The 23470-nt window shown below is 38.3% G+C and overlaps 2 protein-coding genes across 7 annotated transcripts in view; one reads left to right on the top strand and one right to left on the bottom strand.

Annotated features, from left to right (window-relative positions):
- Positions 1 to 12163, bottom strand: part of ARFIP1 (ADP ribosylation factor interacting protein 1) — a 129564-nt gene extending 117401 nt beyond the window's left edge. For 4 of the 6 annotated variants that reach the window (XR_009503258.1, XM_059922621.1, XM_059922625.1 and 1 more), the window contains exon 1: positions 11898 to 12163. The gene's annotated coding sequence lies outside the window, so the exon portion shown is untranslated. Of the gene's footprint in view, positions 1 to 11667; positions 11845 to 11897 lie in introns of those variants that run through there. The other 2 variants (XM_059922622.1, XM_059922623.1) reach the window with 2 other exon arrangements.
- On the top strand, positions 12051 to 22978 carry TIGD4 (tigger transposable element derived 4). The gene is made up of 3 exons (XM_059922620.1): positions 12051 to 12361; positions 20325 to 20415; positions 20592 to 22978. Exon 3 carries the CDS (start codon positions 21134 to 21136, stop codon positions 22670 to 22672), a length of 1539 nt encoding a protein of 512 aa, XP_059778603.1. The 5' UTR covers positions 12051 to 12361; positions 20325 to 20415; positions 20592 to 21133; the 3' UTR covers positions 22673 to 22978.
- The last annotated feature ends 492 nt before the right edge of the window (positions 22979 to 23470 follow it).

Raw genomic sequence — 23470 nt, 5'->3', positions numbered from 1 at the left:
GGGCCAGAGGAGTTAATAATTGATAATGCGTCAGTGAGGAAGCCTCCACAAAAATCCCCGAACTATGGGGTTTGGAGAAATTCTGTGGTGAACACATCCATGTCCTGGGATCATGGAACACCCCAACTCACAGAGACAGAAGCTCCTGTACTCAGAACGCTTCCAGATCTTGCCCAATGTCCTTTCCATCTGGCTATCTATCTGTATCCTTTATCATATCCTTTACTATATAATAAACCGATAAGTATAAAAAAAAAAAAAAAGACCAAATAACTCCAAGCAGATAGGGAAACAGGGAATCAAATTTCTGAGAATTACGGAGTCAGGTACTAAGTCTGTGTTTTATTCATATTATTTAAATGCTCTTACCTTCACATTTTTTAAAAGTTCGTTTGTTCATAACTTTAATAATGGACACACATAGGGAATGACAACAAGATTTAAAGTTAATGACTTACTGAACTTACTGTGATAATCACTTCATGATGTATGTAAATCAAATCATTATGCTGTACACCTTAAACTTATATGTGCTATATGTCAATCATATCTCAATAAAACTGGAAGAAAAAAAAACTTATAATTATGGGAAACCAAAAAAAAAAAGTTAATGACTTGCAGAATGTGCTGTTTAAGATATATGTGTTCTGATCTTTACACGAATTTAAAGTTACCTTTAAATCTGTCTTCAAAATAAAATGATAAATCATTATTACAAAACTGCCATCAATGTTGAGGCTTCACAGACTGGTTTATACTGGAGGCCAGATATGCCTCAAGTCATCTCTGGGGCTCTACTTCCATAAATCAGCCAGGAGTATTCATTAACTAATGAGTGTAAGAACCAATGACCTATAAAGTGAATTACTAATTAACATTTGTAAAAAAAAAAGCATAACTAATATTACCTGAAGTTTATAATTCATCCAACTTTTTGGAGTTGTTGATTTATTATCAAAATCACATTTTGTTTTCTATAAACTGAATAGACTAGATCTATTCAGTTTATAGAGGGAAACTATATAAGAACTTTAACCAGAATTTAAAGAGGGAGAATTTTATATCCTACAACTGTTAAGTGCATTTAAGGTCCTTCCAAGGACCCAGGAAAGAGAGGGCAAGAGGTAAGAGACTTGCCAGGATCCTAGAAGATAAGAAGAAACAAAATACTCCATGGATACCAGAAAAGAAAAAACTGCATTTACAATCTCCATGAGTTAAAGATTCAGAATTATAATACTAAAGGATGAATGTTGAATAGAAATTATAACATGAGCACATTTCAAATTAATGTACTCACATACCACAGGGGATCTGAAATGGTATGCTCAAGGCACAGGAAAGCAGATATAAACAGGGCAGACATAAAGAGGATAAACACAGCACATCATAGTGGAATGAGAATTTACACATTTTTTAAATGAAAATAAGTATGCTGTTATGGAATCTAAAACAAAATTCACTTGAATAAAATACACATAAGCCTTCTAAGAAATTTCTTGAATTTTTATGATGAAATACGAATCTCCAAAGAAATATCTGAAGAGTTATTCTTTCTAGGGGTACTTCAGTAAAAAAGTTGGAGAAGTACTATAAATAATTTTGATGTATGGGAGTAAGGAGTTCTGACTGGAACTCAAGGACAATGCTAGGGAGGTAAATACAGAAAACTGAGGGCAAAAAGTAGCAAAACTTGGGCTTGCTTTGGTCTGAACTTGCTTAGCTTCTCTAGACTGGGTATATCACTGATTTCAGAGACTGGTTAGAGATTAAAGAAAATGGCTCTATTTCTTTCACTCAAATATGTCTATCTTTTCTTGCTCATAGATAAACAGGAAGAGAATGGTAAGATTTGTTTTAATTTCATAATTCAATATTAATTTTCAAGTTGAACTGACTTGTTTACAGTAAAAAATTTAGAGTTAAAATACATAGTGACTACATTAAATAACTATATATGTTAAGAGTGAAAAACAGTATCTAAAATACATTAGTTTTCTGTTTTGGTCAAAACAATTTACAATAGTGGGTTTTTTTTATGATGGTAGTTTCCTTAACATGGGGGAAAGATCCTTTTCCCTATTGTCAATGCAAATGATACTAAACTGAAAATGGTTTACCACACAATATGTTCAAGGTATATTACATTTTCTTTGATAAGTAGAATAATCAAGAGTAAGATAAAGAATCATCTACATTATACTGCTGTCTTTATGTCAACAACTATCTGGTATCCGTAAAAGCTATTTTGTTAGATACTCCTAAGTCCTTTTAGACAGTGATAAATTAAGTTCACGTTGCTCATTAGGATAAACACATCAGTCTAGGTAATTCAAAATTAGAAAGCTTTGACAAAATATAGTTAATTCTCAATTATATGCAGTAATGAGAAACAATTTAAAAATCAACAGATATTCAACTATTCTTATCCTCACCATTATACCACCTTCTAACCAAGTGACAAAATTAACAGTTTGGAGAACTCTTAATTTATTTTCCCCATTCAGATTGTGTAACAGAGAAACTAATGAGAAGTAAAATGATAAGACTCTCAAAACTAAATTACTCCCTGAAAAGAAAACTAGCTGTAAATAAACTCTAAATTATTCAGTGTACTGTGGCCTCATTCTTCACAAACGGCTAGCTAAGGTCCAGAACATTAGCAATGAAGCCAACCAAGAGAATTGGAGAGTTACTTTAAAATTCTGTATTAATTCCCAAAACCATATAAAATAAACCCCTCAATATTCACAGGTAATTTTTTCAATGGGAAAAAGCTCAGAGGAAATAACCTAAGAAGACAGCTTAATAATATAGATAGTTACACAGAAATATTTATAGATATGTGTATATACATGAGTTAGTGTATATTTCCGAGAAGCAACTCCAGCAACAATGAGCACACATGGTGCCCAGATCTTGGTTTCTAATACCATTCTCCAATAAAGGGAACCAGTGCTCCTTGGAGAAATGGCTGATTCTAGGACTGGGGCAGGATTATATACAAGATGAGCCTGGAGTATCTTGTAGTGCTGGAAAGCAAGAACGTGCTTTAAAAAAAAACACCATAACAGAACAACAACAAAAGCTCAAAAGAATACAGGAACCAACTGAAAGAGCTTCCAGTGGCCAAAGCTGGAACAATTTGAGCAATAAAATAAAGTAATACTGGATTATAATGCAAAGTATAAAATAAATAACCATGAGTCAATGCTGATATAAATAAATGATTGAATAAATTAATAAATGGGAGAGAAGAGGCAAATCTCCCTTGCAGAAGAATTCCAAAAAATTTATGTACACACTCCACTGTTACGGAGGTAGAACAAAATTCCCCACACATTAAGTGTGCACTTCACATAATGACTTTCTTCTAAAAAGTACAATATGCAAAGGGAGGAGAGGAAAAGTAACTTTACAGGTACAAACTTGACAAACACTCGCTTAAGTCAGGTGATCAAGGTTAACATCAACAGTGGTAAGGCATATTGATAGTATTTACTCTTGATATACGATAAGAATGGCACTTTACCTCTGTTGTCTTTCTCCCCAAAACACATTACCCAGTCTAATCATGAGAAAAGAATCAGCCAAGTCCCAACTGAGGGACAGTCTACAAAACACCTGACCAGCAATCCTCTAAACTATCAACTTGTCATCAAAAATGAGGAGTCCAAGAAACTGTTAAAACTAAGAGGACACATGATAACCAGGATTTATTCCTGCATAGAATTCTGGTATAGAAAAAGGTCATTAGGAGAAAACTGAGGCAATCTGAACATATGTTATCTAATAATGTATAAATACTGGTTCATGAACTGTGACAAATGTACCATACTAATGTAATATGTTAATAATGTGGGAAACTGGACATGGTGTATCTAGGAATCTGTATACTATCTCTACAGTAATTCTGTAAATCTAAAATGATTCTAAAATAAGACTTTACTATATAATAATCTAAGAATACTGTGCTATATTATTATTTTATAATTATTGTTTTTAATAATTAATATTAATAATATAAATTTATATTACTAAAATACTTCATTCTTTTACATGTATGCTCCCCAATGTTCATTACAGAACTATTTACAATAGCCAGGACATGGAAGCAACCTAAATGCCCATCAACAGATGAATGGATGAAGAAGATGTGGTACATATATACAGTGGAATATTACTCAGCCATAAAAAGGAATGAATTGGGTCATTTGTAGAGACATGGATGGACCTAGGGTCTATCATACAGAGTGAAGTAAGTCAGAAAGTGAAAAACAAATATCGTATATTAACACATGTATGTGGAATCTAGAAAAATGGTACAGATGAACCTATCTGCATGGCAGGAATAGAGATGCAGACGTAGAGAAGGGATGTGTGGACATGGAGGTGGGGAAGGGGGGTGTGGGATGAACTGGGTGATTGGGATTGATATATATACACTACCATGTGTAAAACAGATAGCTAGTGGGAACCTGCTATATAGCGCAGGGAGCTCAGCTCAGTGCTCTGTGGTGACTTAGATGGGCGGGATGGAGGGGGGAGGGGGGTCCAAGAGGGAGGGGATATATGTATACATATAGCTGATTCACTTTGTCGTACAGCAGGAACTGACACAACATTGTGAAGCAACTATACCCCAATAAAAAAGAAAAAAATGTATTTTCATGCACTTGGAAAAAACAGCGTAACTGGCAGTTTAACTAATATATTTCTAAATATTTATATTTAAAATCCTATATGGCAAAACTCCATGAACTGAAATCTTTAATACTATCAACTTGGAAATTCAATCAATATTTAGGTGTCTAGGTCCTTGGGAGTCAATAATGAGCCGAAAAAGAAAATAAGATGGGTCCCTATCTGCATGGATATGGCGGTAGCGGAAGAGAAAGACAATCATACAGTCACACATATAAATGTAAACGGCAACTGTGGAAAACATATGACGTTACTACCTCATCTGGGAGGTCAGGATATTTCCTCAAGAAGCAAAACTTCAGTTGAGGTGTGAAGGATAGCTAAGAGCCAACAAGTGAAATGAAAGAAAAGAAAGAGTGGTAAAGACAGGGAGAAAAGCATGTGCAAAAGCCATGTAATGCAAGAAGCAAGACAAGTACAAAGGGACTAATGAAGGCCAGCATGGGTGAAATGGAGAGTTAAGCAAAACATGATAAAAGATAAGGCTGGACCATTGTTAAGGAGTTTTGTTTTTATCCCAAAAGCAATGAGAAGCCATAAAAAGACTGGGGAAGAGGAGGGAAGAGTGACAATCAGACGTGTGTTTCAAAATAAATCACTGTGCCTTCAGAATGGATACTGGATTAGAGAGGGGTTGAAACAGAAGTCGGTAGGCAAGAATGAAGGCTACTGTAGAAATTTCAGGCAAGATGATGGTAACAAACTAAAGTGGTGGTAGTGGAAATGGGAAGTAGTAGACAGATTTAAGAGATATTTAGAAAGTAAGGTTAATAAAACTTGCTGACAGACTAGACGTATAAGGGAGAGGGAGTTATTAAGGATCACTCCTACTGTCCTGGATTTTCCAACTGGAAAAATAATGGAGTCATTCACTGAAATAAAAAGCAAAGAAAGAGGACCAACATTTTGGGGGGGTTTTGGGAGTGAGGGAAAAATCAGTTTAGTTTTATACCTTGTATTTGCGATATCTCTAATATATGCAAGAGAGGTGCCAACTAGAAAGCAAAATATATAGATCTAGAGCTCAGATGAGATAGAAAACACTCATGTCCTTAGAAAAGCTGACATCTTTATTCTAGTAAAGCAGCTAACTACAATTGCCAAATATCTAAGAAAAACGTTAAGACTTCGACCATCTGTATTTAGTTAAAACAAAAAGCTGAGACAGAACATGGCAGTAATATTTCATCAACTACAACAAAAACTGCTAGGCACCATGCGGAACACAGAGTTTTAAAAATCTTGTTTCAATAGTATATTTATTGGGCTTCCCTGGTGGCGCAGTGGTTGAGAATCCGCCTGCTAATGCAGTGCACACGGGTTCGAGCCCTGGTCTGGGAAGATCCCACATGCCGCGGAGCAACTGGGCCCGTGAGCCACAATTACTGAGCCTGCGCGTCTGGAGCCTGTGCTCCGCAGCAAGAGAGGCTGCGATAGTGAGAGGCCCGCGCACCGCGATGAAGAGTGGCCCCCGCTTGACGCAACTAGAGAAAGCCCTCGCACAGAAACGAAGACCCAACAGAGCAATCAATCAATTAATCAATCAATCAATAAATAAATCTTTAAAAAAAAAAATAGTATATTTATTATGTCACTAATCATACAGTATTTTAAAGTTTTAGCAGGGCTGGCCAATGTCCTTGGAAATATTCAATACCTGCACTAGTCAGTAAAGTAGCCACTAGCCACATGTGGCTACTGAGCACTTGATACGTGACTGGTTTGACTGAGGAACTGAATTTTTATCCTATTTTATCTTAACTAATTTAAATAGTCACATGTAGATAGTGGCTACTCTATTGGACAGGAGCAGTTTAGAGCTTCCTTGTATATTTCATCTAATCCCAAACAACCACCTTGTGAATTAATTGAGAGCCAGTGTGGGGGATAGAGGGATTAAAGAAGTAGAAGCTTTCATTCCATCTGCTTATTATATTATTTGAATTTTTATTTCAAGAATATATCTTACTTGTAAAATTTAAAATATTTTTAATTTTAAAATTAATTAAACGCTGTACAGAAAAATTAGGAAATACAGAAAGAGGAAAATGAAAATAATCTGTAAACCTACTTTAAGAAATAATCTATAGTTAACATTTAGCCATCTATGAAGAGGATCTACATTTTTAACCCTTTTGTTAGAAGGCGCACCAATGGCCCAAGTTACTCTCTATGAGTTTTATCATATTTCTCTTCTACCCCATCCCAAACACCTTGAGAATCCTATTAGAAAGCTATCATCTCTAGAACTCTACCTCAAGGCTGCCAAAAATAAACACGTAATAGTCCTCTTGCTTATCTCCCTTTCACCACCATCACGACCACCCTCTGCAACCAATGTCATACACTTTAACTGGAACCCAATCTCTACCCCACGATATCATGGAATCATTAGTCACTATAGTGAAAAAGAGTACAAGCTTTGGAGTCAAGCAACTTTATGAGTCTGTGGTTCTCCTTTTACTATTTGGATGACCTTGGACTAATTACTTCTGCTGGTTTCTATACCTGTTTCTTCATTTGTTTATAGAAAATAAGAGTACCTAATACACAGATAGCATCTATAAAGCATAATGCTTAGCCAGAGTAGCACTTGATAAATGACAACTATTACGGACTTCTATGTGCCTGGCGCTGCCCTAGATACTGAAGGGGAGAGCTCTGAAACAAAACAGAATCCCAGCCATCCTAGAGGTTACGTTACACTGGCTTAACCCCCAGGGACTCTTTCCATCTGGGATGTGAATTCCTGATCCATCCCTTATTAGATGTGTGACCTTATGCAAAGTACTTCATCTAAGATCTAAATTTCTTCATTTCTAACATGGTAATGTTATGTGCTCTTACTTACTTGAGATGGCTGGAGTAAAAATAAAATGAGAATATATGTGAAAATGTTTTGTAAATTATTATATGCTAAATAAACAGAAGGTATTAAAGAGTATTATATTCCTCCTCTCTTGGACAAAGCTTTCCAATCAATATGCCAAGAATGGATTACAGGGACTTCCCTGGTGGGAAGGCAGGGGACACAGGTTCGAGCCCTGGTCCGGGAAGATCCCAATCTTAGTTGTTGCTCCGCGGAAACTAAGATCCCTTAGTTGCCGCGGAGGAACTAAGCCTGTGCGCCACAACTACTGAGCCTGAGCTCTAGAGACCATGAGCCACAACTACTGAGCCCATGTGCCACAACTACTGAAGCCTGCGCGCCTAGAGCCCGTGCTCTGCAACAAGAGAAGCCACTGCAATGAGAAGCCCGCGCACCACAATGAAGCGTCGTCCCCATTCACTGAAACTAGAGAAAGTCTGTGCGCAGCAATGAAAGACCCAGCGCAGCCAAAAATTAAAAAAAAAAAAAAAAAAAAAAGAATGGATTACAGATGTGCTGAAATACTGACACCCCCTCTCCCGGCCTACAGCGAGCCAGGGAGTCTGCCATACAAATAATCATTTTTATGTGTACCATCCATGAGGCAGAAGTTTGGAAACTTTGCTCTAACACACTATCTCATGTCGGCAGACACTGGAGTTGGCCAAATGACTCCCTCCTCTGGATGATTTAGGTCTCACCACCAACTCTGTTATTCTTATGATCCTGCTTCAAAGACAGTGATGTCACAGTTCCCCGAAGGATCAAAAAGGATCAAGCCTGAACATCGAGGAGCTGCTAGTCCAATGCCATCATACATATACAAAAAATGAAACAAAATAAAAACTCTCAGGTGACAATACGGCAAAGATGTTACCATATTTTCACAAAAGATTTGAGCAATTTCCAGCAACATCTGCCTAGAACCATCTTAAGACAAAAGTTTAGAAGTAATGGAAGAGAGGGAAATAAGGGATGGAGGGAAGATGAAAGAGAAAAGAAACAAAGAGAAAAAGAAAATGTAGACTTTTGTCTTGTAGAAAACAGCTGAGAATCCGTAAGAGCTAATCACTGGCTTCCATGACTGCCTAAAGCTAAACTAGAAACTAAAGAGAACAAGATTATTTTCAGGTTCCTTTGTTTTATAATCTTTTTCATACTTCCTAGAACTAATGCTGGTGTATATCTGACTTTTAGACTGTTATGGTCCCTACGTCATCATCATACATATTCTGTGGGACTACTCTTTCCAATCTGCACATATGTTGTTAGTTTTTCATCCACAGCCATATTATCTTGAATTCCCTATTAAATTTACTCCTTCCTCCAACCTGAATTTATTCCTTACCCCAACCCAAAGTTATCATTCTGGAATGTTTTTATACCTCCAGACTCTTACAATGCCAAGTCTATTACTTAAAACCTTTATTTTCACATTTTCCACTCCTCATATGTCATCATACATACATACAAACACACACACACACCCGACAAACACATACACAGATTTATATCCGCCCTGTGGGAAAACTATCAAATAACACTCCATAGGCCTCCTCCAAATTCATTTCTTTTTGTCATACTTTTTGGTATGATATTCAACCAGGTGTTCAGCTACTGACGATTAATAAAGGAAAACACCTTCTTTACTTAATGTCTGATAGAAAATCAGGTGAGATAACCCAACACATGCCAATAAAAGATGTAAAGAAAATATGGTAGAAGCAGCCTAGAGTAGTAGTTAAGAGCTCAGTCTGGATTCAGATAACCTAGGTTCAATCCTGGCTTGACCAGTGTAATTCTGAGCAGATTACTTTAGCTTCAGTTAATCATTTAGTTTCAATTTCTTCATCTACAAAAATGAAAAATTTAGCCACTTTATAAGGTTGCTGTGAGGATTAGATGAGATAATCATATAAAGCACTTAGCATAATGCCTGGCACACAGTAAGCAAACAAATGTTAATTGCTGTTATGGTGTCAGATATAATCAATCTTCTGACTTTGTCATTACCTTAGAAGGAAACTAATTTAGCATAATTGACTCTTTATAAACTTGTGTTTTCTGCCCCCCAACGTGAGGATGCTAGACAGAGGGAAAATGATTTTGTGAGCAGGATACACTGGTTACTCCATATGGACTATGATGAGCTGCTGTACAGGTCTCTTCAAGTTCTAGCGTTCTATGAAACAGGCGTCAAACATTTTAGAACGTCAACCCTTGATCAATAAACACTTTACCATCAAATCAGTAAGTTCAAATATGCACTCTAAACTTACATTAAGTTCAGAAGGATACTAACTTAGTCACAAAAGAGAACGATCATTAAATTCCTAACATAGAGGTAATATGGAGGGAAAGGAGATGTCGAGATGAGCAGCAACATGCCAAAGGCTTACAGACCACACCACTGAAACATCACTTGCCCTTCTGAACAGAGCCGAAGCCCAAAGTAGATGCCTCAAGTGAAAAACAAGAAAATGAAAACAAAGTACACTAGAAATTTAAACTTTTACTCTGAACTGTACCCAGTAGGTTGGTGATATTAAATATGTATTAAACAATAATAAATGTATCAATTTATAAATCCACTGGATCTCCACAACATTGGCCACAAATACTTATCCCTAAAAAGAAACCTCAAAACCACAAATCAGGAACTAAATAAACAGGCAGTTCTTACTTCCTTCTCTAGGTCTAGGAAGAAATTTAGAAACACTGAAGTTTTGAAGTAGCTAGAGATTTCATCACTATAAAGCTGGAATCTCTGCATTCTACTCTCCTTGGTGCCCAAACTAGCTATGTACAGTTTGAAAAAGTAGTAGCTCCACAAAAAAAGTTTTCATTAACTTCAAGACACTGTCTAAGGAGTGGCTTTTAACCTACCTGGAGGTTATATATCTCCTTTGAGAATTTGATAAAAAGAATGGACATTCTCCCCAGAAAGGAGAAAATGCACTGAAAACAAAACTGTGCACTTAATTTCAGGGGTGGGGATAAGGAAGTCCCCTGAAAGTCACTGACCACTAGACCACAGTCCCCAAGGCATGACCCAGGATTAAGGCAAACTAATTTATCAATTTGAAAAGGAATGAAAGTAACTGAGACTGGGATTTTAATCCAGAAAATAAAACAAGATTAGAAATATTTTGTTTTCTCAGCTAATGAGTGTTAGACGTGGTGGCTGGGAGAGGGTGTTGGTCATGTTGAGTGGGGAAAACAAAAAAACACAGGAATAACAAAAGAAAAGTGGAATTAAAACAGTACTGACATGTAGTCTGTTGCATTCACTCTGAGACAGCAGCAATAAAATGGCCAATTCCTGCAGCCTTAACAAGGAACGATTTAAGGTAACCAATTTTGGTGCACATTCCCATGCCAGTGAAGTTAATTAAATGGCAAATGTGAACACACACCTGTCACACTTGCAGGTGAAAGCACAAGGTTAACCAAAGTCCTGCAAATCTTCCATTTTTTCCTTAAGAACCAACTTAGAGAAATTATATGCTTTAATCTAGGAGAAAAGGAAGGGAGGGGGCCAGAAATCCTCAAACGGGGTGGCTAAAGGATCTGCAGGAAGTGTAAACTACGAACCTTTTGAGATCAAAGGGCTCAAGAGGGAGATGAGAATAAAACAAAGGAAGTAATAATAAAATAAAGTAAAAGGGAAAAGCGTCTAGAAACTGTTCTTAAAACAAAACAAAAACCTCTTTCCTTTTTCCTAGACACGTAAACAGTAGTAACTTGGCAAAGAGGAACGGACGAGACGACGACACAACTTCCTTCCCAAACTCCGGCATTCCTTGGACGTCCTCGCAAGCAGTCAGGCTTGGGACATTTCACAGGCAAGGCTCCTCCCTGCACCACTGCCCGAGGAACCTCTCGCCGGGACTATCGCTATCTCCCTTCCTCTCACTGCGGGAGAGGAGAAATAGGGGATGCAGGGAAAGAAGAAGAGCAATAAAGGCTGGACACCAAACCTGAAGGTGGCCCGCTCCGAGACTTAGTCGAGAAAGACCTGGATCCTGCAACCCCTTTCCCCACTCAATACATGCAAAACCGGGAGGGTGCCGCCCTGGGAGGGCCAGTCCTACCTCTTCACCCGGCTGTTTCGGGGGCACACTCAGGGGGACGGGAGGAACGAAGGGGCAGAAACCCAAGGCCGAATGCCTGGGCAGAGAGAGATGGCACACACAGACTAAGGACATAAGTGCCCTGTGGAAGTCCGGAACTGCGAGCCCCAGAGGCAACGTGTCCTGCCCCGCCAACCATCTCCGAGAAGCATTCCCCCGCCTCTTTCCCAGCCGGCCAGCTCCGCCCTCACCTGTCTGCAGGGAAGCCGGCAGCTCGCACGTCGAGGATTATCCCTGCCCCTGCTCTCCGGAGTCGCCTCAGCCCTGGCAAGAAGTGAGAGGAAACGCGACCCGGGCCTTTTCCTTCTTCCTCTTCTCCCACGCACCTTGGCTCCTCGGGGGCGGGGAGCAACAGCAGCTGTCACAGCCTCACACTGACCAACCGCCGAGGACACTCAGATCGGCGGCAGCTCCAACAGGCCTACAGCTCCAACACCGAGAGCAGCGACGCCGGAAGTGAGGGGACCGGAAGTAGCGTTGTCCGTAGCCCTGGACGGCCTCTCTCTCCCTCAGTCTGGCCGGCCCAGCCACGTCTCGATGGTGCCAGCGCGCTTCCCCCGAGGCCCCCTCCGCCCCGCTCCAGGAGGCGGGCCCCGCCCCTCCCGCTGCGGCCCCTAGCAACCACATCCGGGACTCAGCCGGCGCTTTTGCCCGGGTAATTTTCTGGCTGCGACTAGATCACTGGGGGGGTGTGAGCGCGGGTCCAGATGCACCTGCCAGAGCTGGGAGCTTGCCGAAGGGCGCGCCGGCCTGGTCTTGAGTGGTCGGAGGTCCAGGAACCCTCGGCATCCTTTTCTCACCCACACACCCCAGCCTCACGTATTAGGCGTCCCCCCAACAGACGGTGAGCCGGTGGCGGGAGGGTGGAGGTGGACGTAGCTCACCGCCTCGCAATCACAGGAGAGCCAAGCTTCTTTCTCAGCTGCCAGAGAGCACGTAGAAGGTTATTCCAGCCCCGTGGGAGGTGGGAGGGTGGAGGGAATGCGGGGTTTAGGGAGCAGACGGGATGCGGGCGCCTCACTCTCCTTCCCCAGTGCCTGGAAAGCCACCCTCTGGCCACATCACTCACGCCCACCCGCTTCAGGAAGACCAGACCCCCTCGCCCGGCATCCCTGAGTTCTTATGATTTGCTCTATCTTTGTGATCACCTTCTGCTCTGCTCGCTCGCAGACAGTGGATCCATGATACTGTTCTTTCCTGCTCCTGTTTATCCAGAGAACTGATTTCTGCTTTCTTTGCTCGCCCCGTTACTTAAGTAGATCACTGCCCTGTCTACAGAAGCCGCCGAACAGTCCTTCTCTCAGATCCCTTTGTAGTTTCCTAAGTGGAGGCCCCAATCTGTACTTCGGATATTCTCCCTGCCCCCAGCACCGTATGGCTCTGCAGTGGTGCTAGACAAACCTGAAGCTCAGTTACATACAGTATATACCGGTGATGCAGCCGAGCGCATCTCCCTTCAAGGTTCCGGACTCCGCTTTTACTTTGACAGCCTTGGGTGCTCATTTTCACCACCATTTCACTTGCAGGAATGCCAAAGGTAAAAGTGCACTCCGTGGGACCTACCCCTCTTTAGACCATAATTCTCACCTGCCTTGTCACATTAGTTGACAAGACATTTTTAATGACTAAGTGCCCGAAGGCAGAACTCTGCTTCTCCAAATTTGTAGGGAGTTTCAGCGTAGTGAACGGTACATCCCTGTACAGATAATCTTTCCCATATATGTGAAGAGTAGATACCCGTGACACCACGAATATTTCAAAAGTAAATAACAATATTATTGTCTGAAATCTCCAGGACACCTTCTCTGACAAAAACTGTAATGAAATCCCAAAACATAAATCTGTGGTTAAAGGGCCCTTACCTTAAATGGGTGAATATATATGCCAATTCATTTAACTTCAGTTCTACAGTTTACTGTGGATTTTCCTGTTCAAAGCCATCCTGTTAGTCTTCTCAATTAAAAGAAAAGGTTTCCAATCTAGAATAATTACTGCTTTTATTATATAGGAACAGAATGGAACTTAGTAGCCCAGTACAAGGGTTAGAGTTTCAGAAGGGTGATTAGGAAGAGTTGCGTGGCAGTGCTCAGTGGTGCTTGAAAGATGTGTATGTAACTGTTTGAGCTGGCTGGTGCTGTAAGTGTTCCTGCTAGCTGTCTCTTGAGTTTCGGGACACTTAACTAAAGTTGTCTATTAGACTGTTAGGCCCAGAGGTATTTCTGATATTAGAAAGGTGGACACTTGCTTTAGTTATTTGTCCTTAGCTGGATAGTTTTCTTCTCAGCTGCTGGTTTTGATAGAGATTCTGATAGAGTTGGAACTGCTTGGAACTAATGCTAACTTCTGCTTGGTGAAGGTGCTGTGAATCACTTTCGGTACTCTTTGGTCCAGTGCGATTCTGGTATTGTGCATGATTAGTCCTTATACATAGTGTTATGCTGTGCAAGGCTATACACAGGATTACTCTTCCTATGACTTCTGCCACCCCAAGGGAAATTAGAAGGTAGGAAAGCTCGAAGGATACACTGGAAACTACTTCAGCTGGCAATGGAAAACAGTGAAAGTCTATGCACTTTCTCTGAGAAAAAGGAAGTAGTAGCCATTATTCTTGGGTTTGGGGAAAATTTTTCATACTAACTCAAAGACTATTTTAAACCTAACCTTGCTTAGATGGAGACTTTTTTTTTTGTCTCTCTCTCTCTCTCTATCTCTCTATCTCTATCTCCCCCTCTCCCTACAGCTTGGGGAATTCTTCCTGGCCATTCTCCTTAGGAAGAATAGAAGATTACTACTTTTCTTTTAATTGGCATTGTGTTTGGAGAAGTAAGACAAAAAGGGAATAGCTGCCTGTCACATATGCTTATGACATGGGGCTTATCTACTCATTTACCTTTGCACTGCTATTGGCTATTATTCAGCTTTAGAAAAATCAGGTACCATTTATTCACTTGGCTTGTGGGGAATTGTGGCAGCCTATCTTTTATTTATTGACCGGGAAGGAAAGGAGGCAGTGGGTTAAAGGATATTGTTATTTTTCCTTTCTGAGTGAATTAAATATGCATGCAACCTTTTCTCTTTGCTTTAGATGTTGAATCTGTATTCTGCTTATCAATATTATTTCCTTGGAAGAAGAAGGTGCTATTTTTCTTTTCTAGGGGAATTCTGGTAGTGTCACAGTAATTTTATCACTGTTTATTGACAACTTCCTTTTCATGAAGAGATATTTAGTTACTGATTGCACAGTGTAATTCTCTGGAAATAAACCCTTTATTAGAGGGTACTGATTAATGGAACATTTAAACAAGCCCATGAATAGTAGAATGAGTAGAACATAAGAGTAGAAATTGTTTTAACTAAAAGAAAAAAAACCTATTCATAATTCCATTTTCTAGAGTTAACATTCAACATTTTGGTCAGTATCTTTTTTTTTTTTTGAATATTTTTTTCTTCATTTATTTAACAGATCGTTATTAAGAACCTACTGTTTCCTGGGCACTAAGCACTGTAGGAATAGCCATGAGCCTTTGCCCTCATGTAACTTTCAGTGTATGTTGTATTTGTTGGCATACAGTTTTGTATTTTGCTTTTTCCACTTAATATATGGAATTTCCATCATATCATTAAATATTCTCCTTCAGTGACTCAATAGTATTTTAGCATATAGATATTCCTTAATTTATTTATCTAATCCTTTTTGTTACACATTTGGATTATTTTTAGTTTTGTCTATAATTATAAAACAACAATATGAGGAACAGTCTTGTGTGGTTGAATTCTTAGATGACTTCCAATGACGTTCACCTTGTATAATTCCCTCCTCTGTGAACATGATAGGATATCATTCCTATGATTATATTACATACAAAAGGAATTTTGCAGATGTAATTGAGGTTACTAATCAGTTGACTTTGAGTTACTCAAAATGAAGATAATCTGGGTGGTCCTAAACTGACTACGTGAGCCTTATATTTTATTTTATTTTATTGAAGTATAGTTGATTTACAATATTATATTAGTTTCATATGTACAACATAGTGATTCAATATTTCTATAGATTATACTCCATTTAAAGTTATTACAAAATAATAGCTACATTTCCCTGTGCTGTACAATATATCCTTGTTGATTATTTATTTTATACATAGTAGTTTGTATCTCTTAATCCCATACCCCTATCTTGCCCCACCTCCTTTCCCTCTTCTCAGTGGTAGTCACTAGTTTGTTCTCTATATCTGTGAGTCTGTTTCTGTTCTGTTATATACATTCCTTTGTTTTATTTTTTGGATTCCACATAAAAGTGATATCATAGATTATTTGTCTTTCTCTGTCTGACTTATTTCACAAAGCATAATACCCTCTAGATCCATCCACATTATTGCAAATGGCAGAATTTCATTCTTTTTTAGGGCTGAGTAATATTCCACTGTATATTTATACCACATCTTTATCCATTCACCTGTTGATGGACACTTAGGTTGCTTCCATATCCTGGCTATTGTAAATAATGCTGCTGTCAACATTGGGGTGTGTGTATCTTTTCATATGAATGTTTTTGTTTTCTTCAGATATATATCCAGCACTGGAACTGCTGGGTCATATGATAGCTCTATTTCTAGTTTTCTGAGGAACCTCAATACTGTTTTCCACATTGGTTGCACCAATTTACATTCCCACCAACAGTGTACAAAGGTTCCCTTTCCTCCACATCCTCGCCAACATTTTTTATTATTTTTGATGATAGCCATTCTGACAGGTGTGATGTGATATCTCATTGTGGTTTTAATTTGCATTTCCCTGAGTATTAGTGATGTTGAGCATCTTTTCATGTGCCTGTTGGCCATCTGCGTATCTTCTTTGGAAAAATGTCTAATTAGGTCTTCTGCCTATTTCTAATTGGGTTGTTTGTTTTTTGATATTGAGTTAATGGGCTGTTTATATATTTTGGATATTAACCCCTTCTCGGTCACATCATTTGCAAATATTTCCTCCCATTCAGTAAGTTGTCTTTTCATTCTGTGTATGGTTTCCTTTGCTGTCCAAAAGCTTTTAAGTTTAATTAGGTTACATGAAACTTTTAAATAAAGAGGGCCACAGGCAAGCACCTGAGGGAGGCTTCCAAGAGCTGAGAGCAGTCTGCTCACAGCCAACAAAAAGCCCAGGGACCTCAGCCCTACAACCACAGAAGTTGAATTCTGCAAATAACCTGAATGAACTTGGAAACAGATTCTCCTCCAGCCTCTAGATAAGAGCCCAGCCTGACTGACATCTTGATTTCTTCCCTGTAAGACCCAAAGCAGAGGACTTAGTTAAGCCCACCTGGACTTCTGGCTACAGGCTGTAAGGTAATAAATGGGTGTTGTTTTAAGCCACTAAATGTGTGTTAATTTGTTACACAGCAATAGAAAATGAATATATTCGTAAGCTAGATTATTTTTACATCTACAGTTTTTTTGGGAGGGGATAAAATCCTCAGTATGGACTTGCTGGATAAAACTTATGCACATTTTTAAGGTTTTTTTTTAAAAATTTATTTATTTTAATTTATTTATTTTTGGCTGCATTGGGTCTTCGTTGCTGCGCGTGGGCTTTCTCTAGTTGTGGCAAACAGGGGCTACTCTCCGTATCAGTGCATGGGCTTCTCGTTGCAGTGGCTTCTCTTGTGGTGGAGCACGGGCTCTAGGTGTGCAGACTTCAGTAGTTGTGGCTCACAGGCTCTAGAGTGCAGGCTCAGAAGTTGTGGCGCACGGGCTTAGTTGCTCCGCAGAATGTGGGATCTTCCCGGACTAGGGCTCGAACTCGTGTCCCCTGCATTGGCAGGCAGATTCTTAACCACTGCGCCCCCAGGGAAGCCCCTTTTTTAAGGTTTTTGTACTGTATTGCTAATTTGCCCTCCATAAGCTTTGTACCAATTTATTTAACATAGGCTCCTAGCAACCTATGTTACTGCATCCTGGCAAACACTAGATACTGCTGTTCTGGTAAATAAAAACAAAAACAAAAAGGTATCTCCTGTTTTGAAGGAAGATTTACATTTCTCTTATTACCAGTAGAACTGACCATTGTTTTCTTTATTTGGAATTCAGTTGGTAAGTCTTTTTTAGTGAATTGCCTGTTCTTAGTCGTTAGTTAGCTTTACTGTTGACATAGAGAAGGTAGTTCCTAACGTGTAGTACAGCATTTCTCTTGTAATATTTTCAAGGGGTAGAATGTTTAATTGAGAGAATGATTAATTAATTGAGAGAATGAATATTCTAAGAAATATTAGCTGCTGCTATCACTCCCTGCAAAAAAATATCCCAGCCATTTGTACTGTGGGAGAATGGAAGATGTCAGCTTCATTGATTAGGCAGTATTGGTGCCTTATTCTTTGCTAGGGAAAAAGTTTAGCATGTCTGGTTTGTCATTAGAAGTGTGGTTGTTTCAGGAATAAAGATATATTGCGTCTTACCTTGGAAAATTGTAGCTTTGACTACTGTTCAAGAAGGAAATATATACTGTTAACTTCAGAAAAAAACTATCTTCCTAAATAAACATATCACTATTTTCAGTTTGATCAAGATAATCAGTGATCTCTGATTGTGTATATTACATTGCTTTATTTGGGATGGGGTAAGGGAGAAAATTCAAGTCACTTTTCTGTAATCCTTGTTATTTGAGATGATAGGGTTTATTTCTGACAAATGAAATAAGGCAGAAGGGAAAAAGGAAGGAAAGAAGAGAAGAGGAAGAAAGGAAAGAACAGAAAGAAGAAAGAGATTCCCTCTTTCTTTTGGAGAGTAGTTTTGCTTGATTTTTCTTAAGAAATTGGTTCTTGCTACCTAAATTTCTGAAGATTGGTTATCTTCCTAATGAGAGCAAGATATTTTTAATTTTTTATTTTGAAATAATGGTAGATTTATAGGAAATTGCACAAAAATATACAGGGAGGTCCCATATATGAGTAAGATTTTTTTTTTTTTAGTTGAATGGTCAAATCTTATATACTTAGAAAGGTCAGACCACCCTAACAGTTGGATATGGAATGTGGTTGCTATTTGTGTCCACAGAATTCATAATGGCTATTCTCCTATGGAGGCCTGATATTGCCTTTTGGGGTGGGGATAGGTTTGGATAGGCATTGGAAATGCTGAGTTGGCTTGGTGCTGGGGGCATAGAATGTGCCCCTGTTAGAGGAGCCACACCATGTAATTCAAGGACACTGTAATATAGTGAAAAGAATGTAGACTTGACATTAGAAAGCCTGGATTCTAGACTGCATTCACCCACATGTATGAGCTGTATAAGCTTTGAAATCCACTTTTACCTCCCTCCCGCGTTGTTTGGAATACAGGAAGTAAAGTAGTTTAGAAGCTAACACTCTAGGCTCTCATAATTATTTTTAAGACCTTTTTTTTGCAATAACAGCAACAACAAAAACTCCTTTACTGGTTATATTTCCTATAATAAAAATTACTTCTTTGATTTTGATGACAAAGGCAGAGGAATTTTAACAAAGTTTTGTGCAAAAAAAAAATGCATGTGTCATCTTGAAACCTCGGAGGACAGAGAAAAATTAGAGGAATGGAGTGCCCACACTCTCACACGGAAGTAACACGGGTTCATCAAATTAGCTTGTTTCCTTGGCCTGCAGGAGGCCCAAAGCCTGTGGTTTCCGGTAGGGGAGATGCTACCTGGGAAGGTAGAGGCGAGCCCACCTGGGGCCCTGTGACTGTTCTCACAGTACTAGTTGGCTTAAGAAGAGCTCTGCTTTCAGTATATGTCTTAAGTGGGATTCTTGCTTCTGTTTGAAGTACGATTTCATTAAATCTCTGAATTTTATAGATTGACACAGCTGAAAGGAACATTAGAGAGAAGACAATGATGATGAGATCATCAAACATTTATTGAACACTCTGTAAGGTGCAAAATACTGTGCTGAGTGCTTTACACCGTCTCACTGAATGTGCAATTACCCCACGAGGTACGTGCTGTAGTTACCCTTATTTTACAAATAAGGGTGCCAAGGCTTCAGCTGGTTAAATAAACGACCCAGGATCACATTAAGTACTAAATGGCAGAGTCACTTGTCAATTCGGGTGTGTCTGGCACCAAAGCCCATCTCCTTACACTATGATAAGCCCTTTATTTTACAGATAAAGAAGTGGAAGTCCTGCGAGGTTAAGACCATGGTCACTCTCCTTCTAACTTTTCATCTAGGTCTTTTTCTCCATTATATCTTCTCAGTAATTTATTTATTCCTATGCATTTTGTCAAGTATTTTTGGCCTTTATGCATCCAGCTAATGTGTCAAATTGATAAAGAGTTACTATATTTTTAAGCATTTAGATAGAATAAGATTTCGATTTTTAAAATTTGTAATGGAATCCCTTGATCTGATTTTTAGTGAAGCATTTTGTACCAGACTCCTATAAAAGAGGCACTGTCTCCCATGTGCTATTAAAAGTTGGACCTTGTGACCACTGTCTGACTGTGTTTTTCTTTTAGAGAAGTCAGAGGGGACAGTTTGTGACTTCATGGAAAAAATAGCCACCAAAGATCTATCCAGCATCATTTTTAGTTCTTTAATTTTGGTAAGCTCATATTTTCAAAACAGATTAAATTTGTCTGATTTATTTCAGAAGTATATATTACAAAGCATTCAAAGGCAAGTGAGAATTCAAAGGCTCAGAGCAGCGCTAGAGAGCTTTTCACAGAGGCACTATTTAGGAGGTAAGCATTTCTCCTGGAAGCTTTAGTTATTGTATTTTTAGAAATATGTTCCCATTCTTTTCATTATTATTAAAAGCATAACTAATTAGTATAAATATTTTTTGATATTCAGTTGACATATCATTGTTAAAATTGTTGTGTTTTTTTGTTTTGTTTTGTTTTTTTAATATTTCAAGAGATAGAGGATATCGTCAAGTCCTAGAAGGGTTCTGCCATTTTCTTCTCCATCCTAAAGAGACTTGGAAATTAATCGGTAACATTTTGCATGAAATTACTGGATGCTTTTCGTCTTATCTCTGAGGCCTTCTGTGGAGAATTAAGAGGAGGTTGAATGCACGCATGGATAAAATGGATCATCTTAAAGGATTGAAGTTCCAAAAATACATCAGCAGGACTGGACAGGTTTGACATAATGAGATTTCTATTTTAGCTTGACTTCCGGAACTCCGAATAAACTATAAACTGAGCTACACAAGGTCCTGGGGAGGCAGTTTCTCTTCTAAAATATTCTAGCTGCAGATAACATTTTTCTTATTCAGATCCTTTGAAGAAATTATTTACTCATCCATTTTCTGAGGAATAAGACTATTAGACACTTACCAACTTTTAATATGTGAAGTGGAATAGAAAGCAGCAACTTGTATCATACTGGAAAATAAATTTTCATCAAGAAACAGACCCAGAAAGAGAAGACATCTCTACATAAGCACAGGGTGAGATGGCAGAGGCTCCTGTGGATGCCTCAACTCTGCCCGTAACTGTGAAGAAAAAGAAAAGTCTATCCATTGAAGAAAAGATCGACATCATAAATGCAGTAGAAAGTGGTAAGAAAAAAGCAGAGATTGCAGCTGAATATGGAATAAAGAAAAATTCATTGTCTTCTATTATGAAGAATAAAGACAAGGTTCTAGAAGCCTTTGAATCTCTGAGATTTGATCCAAAGAGAAAAAGACTGAGAACTGCTTTTTACACAGATCTGGAAGAGGCACTAATGAGGTGGTATCGAATCGCCCAGTGTCTGAATGTACCAGTTAATGGTCCAATGTTGCGTCTAAAAGCTAATGATTTTGCCCAGAAACTGGGACATAATGATTTTAAGTGCAGCAATGGTTGGCTGGATCGCTTTAAATCCAGGTATGGTTTAGTATTCAGAGCTCAACCTGTAGAAGCTACAGGTGTATCAGTAGACCCTTCAGATGTCTGGCACCAAAACATACTTCCTTATTATTTAAATGATTATCATCCTAAAAATGTTTTTAATGTAAAAGAGACTGGGCTGCTTTATCGAATGTTGCCTACAAATACATTTGCATTTAAAGGAGAAACATGCTCAATTGGCAAGTTATGCAAAGACAGAATAACTCTGGTGGTTGGGACAAACATGGACGGCTCAGAGAAACTTCCTTTGCTTATCATCGGAAAGAACAGAAATCCACATTGTTTCAAAGGCATAAAATCATTGCCTGTATATTATGAAGCTAACAAAATGGCACGGATGACCTCAGTTGTATTTGAACAATGGATGCGGAAGCTTGATGAGAAATTTCAAGCCCAGCAAAGAAGAGTGGTGATTTTTGTTGAATCGTTTCCTGCACATCCAGAGGTAAAAAACCTAAAATCCATTGAGTTAGCATTCTTTCCATCATGTTTATCTTCCAAACTTATAGCTATGAAACAAGGTGTTATTAAAAGCCTTAAAATCAAATATCGACATTGTCTCATTAAGAAATTTTTAAGCTCTGTTGAAGGCAGCAAAGAATTTATGTTTTCCCTGCTAGATGCAGTTGATACATTGCATCTCTGTTGGAGGGCTGTCACCCCAGAGACTATTGTTAAGAGCTATGAAGAGGCAGGATTCAAATCTCAAAAGGGAGAAAGTGACAAGACAAATGCAGAGATGGACACTGGTCTTGATTTGGTTGCCCATGCCCAGGCGGCAGGAGTGGAATTTCCTGAAGGCTTATCCATAGAAGAGTATGCTGCCCTGGATGATGATTTGGAGACATGTGAAGCAGCACCAGGTGGTGATGCTGTGTGGACCAAAGAAAGTAAATCAGATGAAACTGGATTTTATACTTCTGACGAAGAGGATGATGGTGGATCTCTGGGAACCGAACTCCCTTTACCATCAAAAAATGTGGCAATAACCGCTTTAGATACTCTGAAAAGTTTTCTTAGAAGTCAAGATATGAATGATGAGCTTCACAATTCTTTAGCAGACCTTGAAATTTTTATTAACTCTTTATCATCTAAGTAGTTATTTATTGTACAACATCTGAAGATAATAGCTTTTTGTAATACATTTTACTATTTAAGGTATGTAAAGGGAAAATACTACTTAAACCTAAAAAATGAAAAACCAGTGATCTGGTTTAATTGCAAATGTCTTTAGTCTGAAGAGCAAAGTCCCCTAGGTAGATTAAATAATGAGTAAGTAAATAAAAAATATGAATTTCAATTTAGTAAGGTTTTGGGGAGCAGAAAATGAATTTCAGAGGCCTTGTACTTGAAACATATGGCATATATGTCAAAAATAAAAAGAACTCTCCAGCTGTTTGATTCATACAGGTTGAATTGGTGATTGCTATTTTCTGTTTTTTCTTAAGTTCAGATCATGTTCTAGGATATTTTAATTTATCTACCTCATCTAAGAAACAAAATATCTATCTATTGGTTAGATATTTAGTTTCATAAACATATATATTCTAACTAAAGTATCGAGTGTTAATTTTAAATTATTTTTCTCATAACTAGCTAATCGTCCCAATAAAAACTATGAAAAATTACTGAAAATAAAATCTGGCCCAATTATATACCTATATGATTAAAAATGTGTCTAACTTTCAAGTTATTTCTATATAAGATCAAATAAAAAACTATGACCTTATCAGATTTTTTTTAATCATCTATAACCAGAAGGTGATATGGGTTCTTCCTAAATATTTGTATGTATATGTGTGTGTTTAATAGAAAGGTACATTATTGAAACATGTATTAAACTCTTATGATATTTATACTTTAATAAGATTACTCTTAAAAAGTAAATATGAATATA

This window comes from Balaenoptera ricei, chromosome 5, assembly GCF_028023285.1.
Source record: "Balaenoptera ricei isolate mBalRic1 chromosome 5, mBalRic1.hap2, whole genome shotgun sequence".
Taxonomy (NCBI): Eukaryota; Metazoa; Chordata; class Mammalia; order Artiodactyla; family Balaenopteridae; genus Balaenoptera; species Balaenoptera ricei.
The sequence above is the reverse complement of the archived record's forward strand: the minus strand, read 5'-3'. Positions and strand labels throughout refer to the sequence as shown.

Coding starts and splice junctions, on each gene's coding strand:
- TIGD4 (XM_059922620.1), top strand. CDS start 21,134: ATGGCAGAGGCTCCTGTGGATGCCTCAACTCTGCCCGTAACTGTGAAG.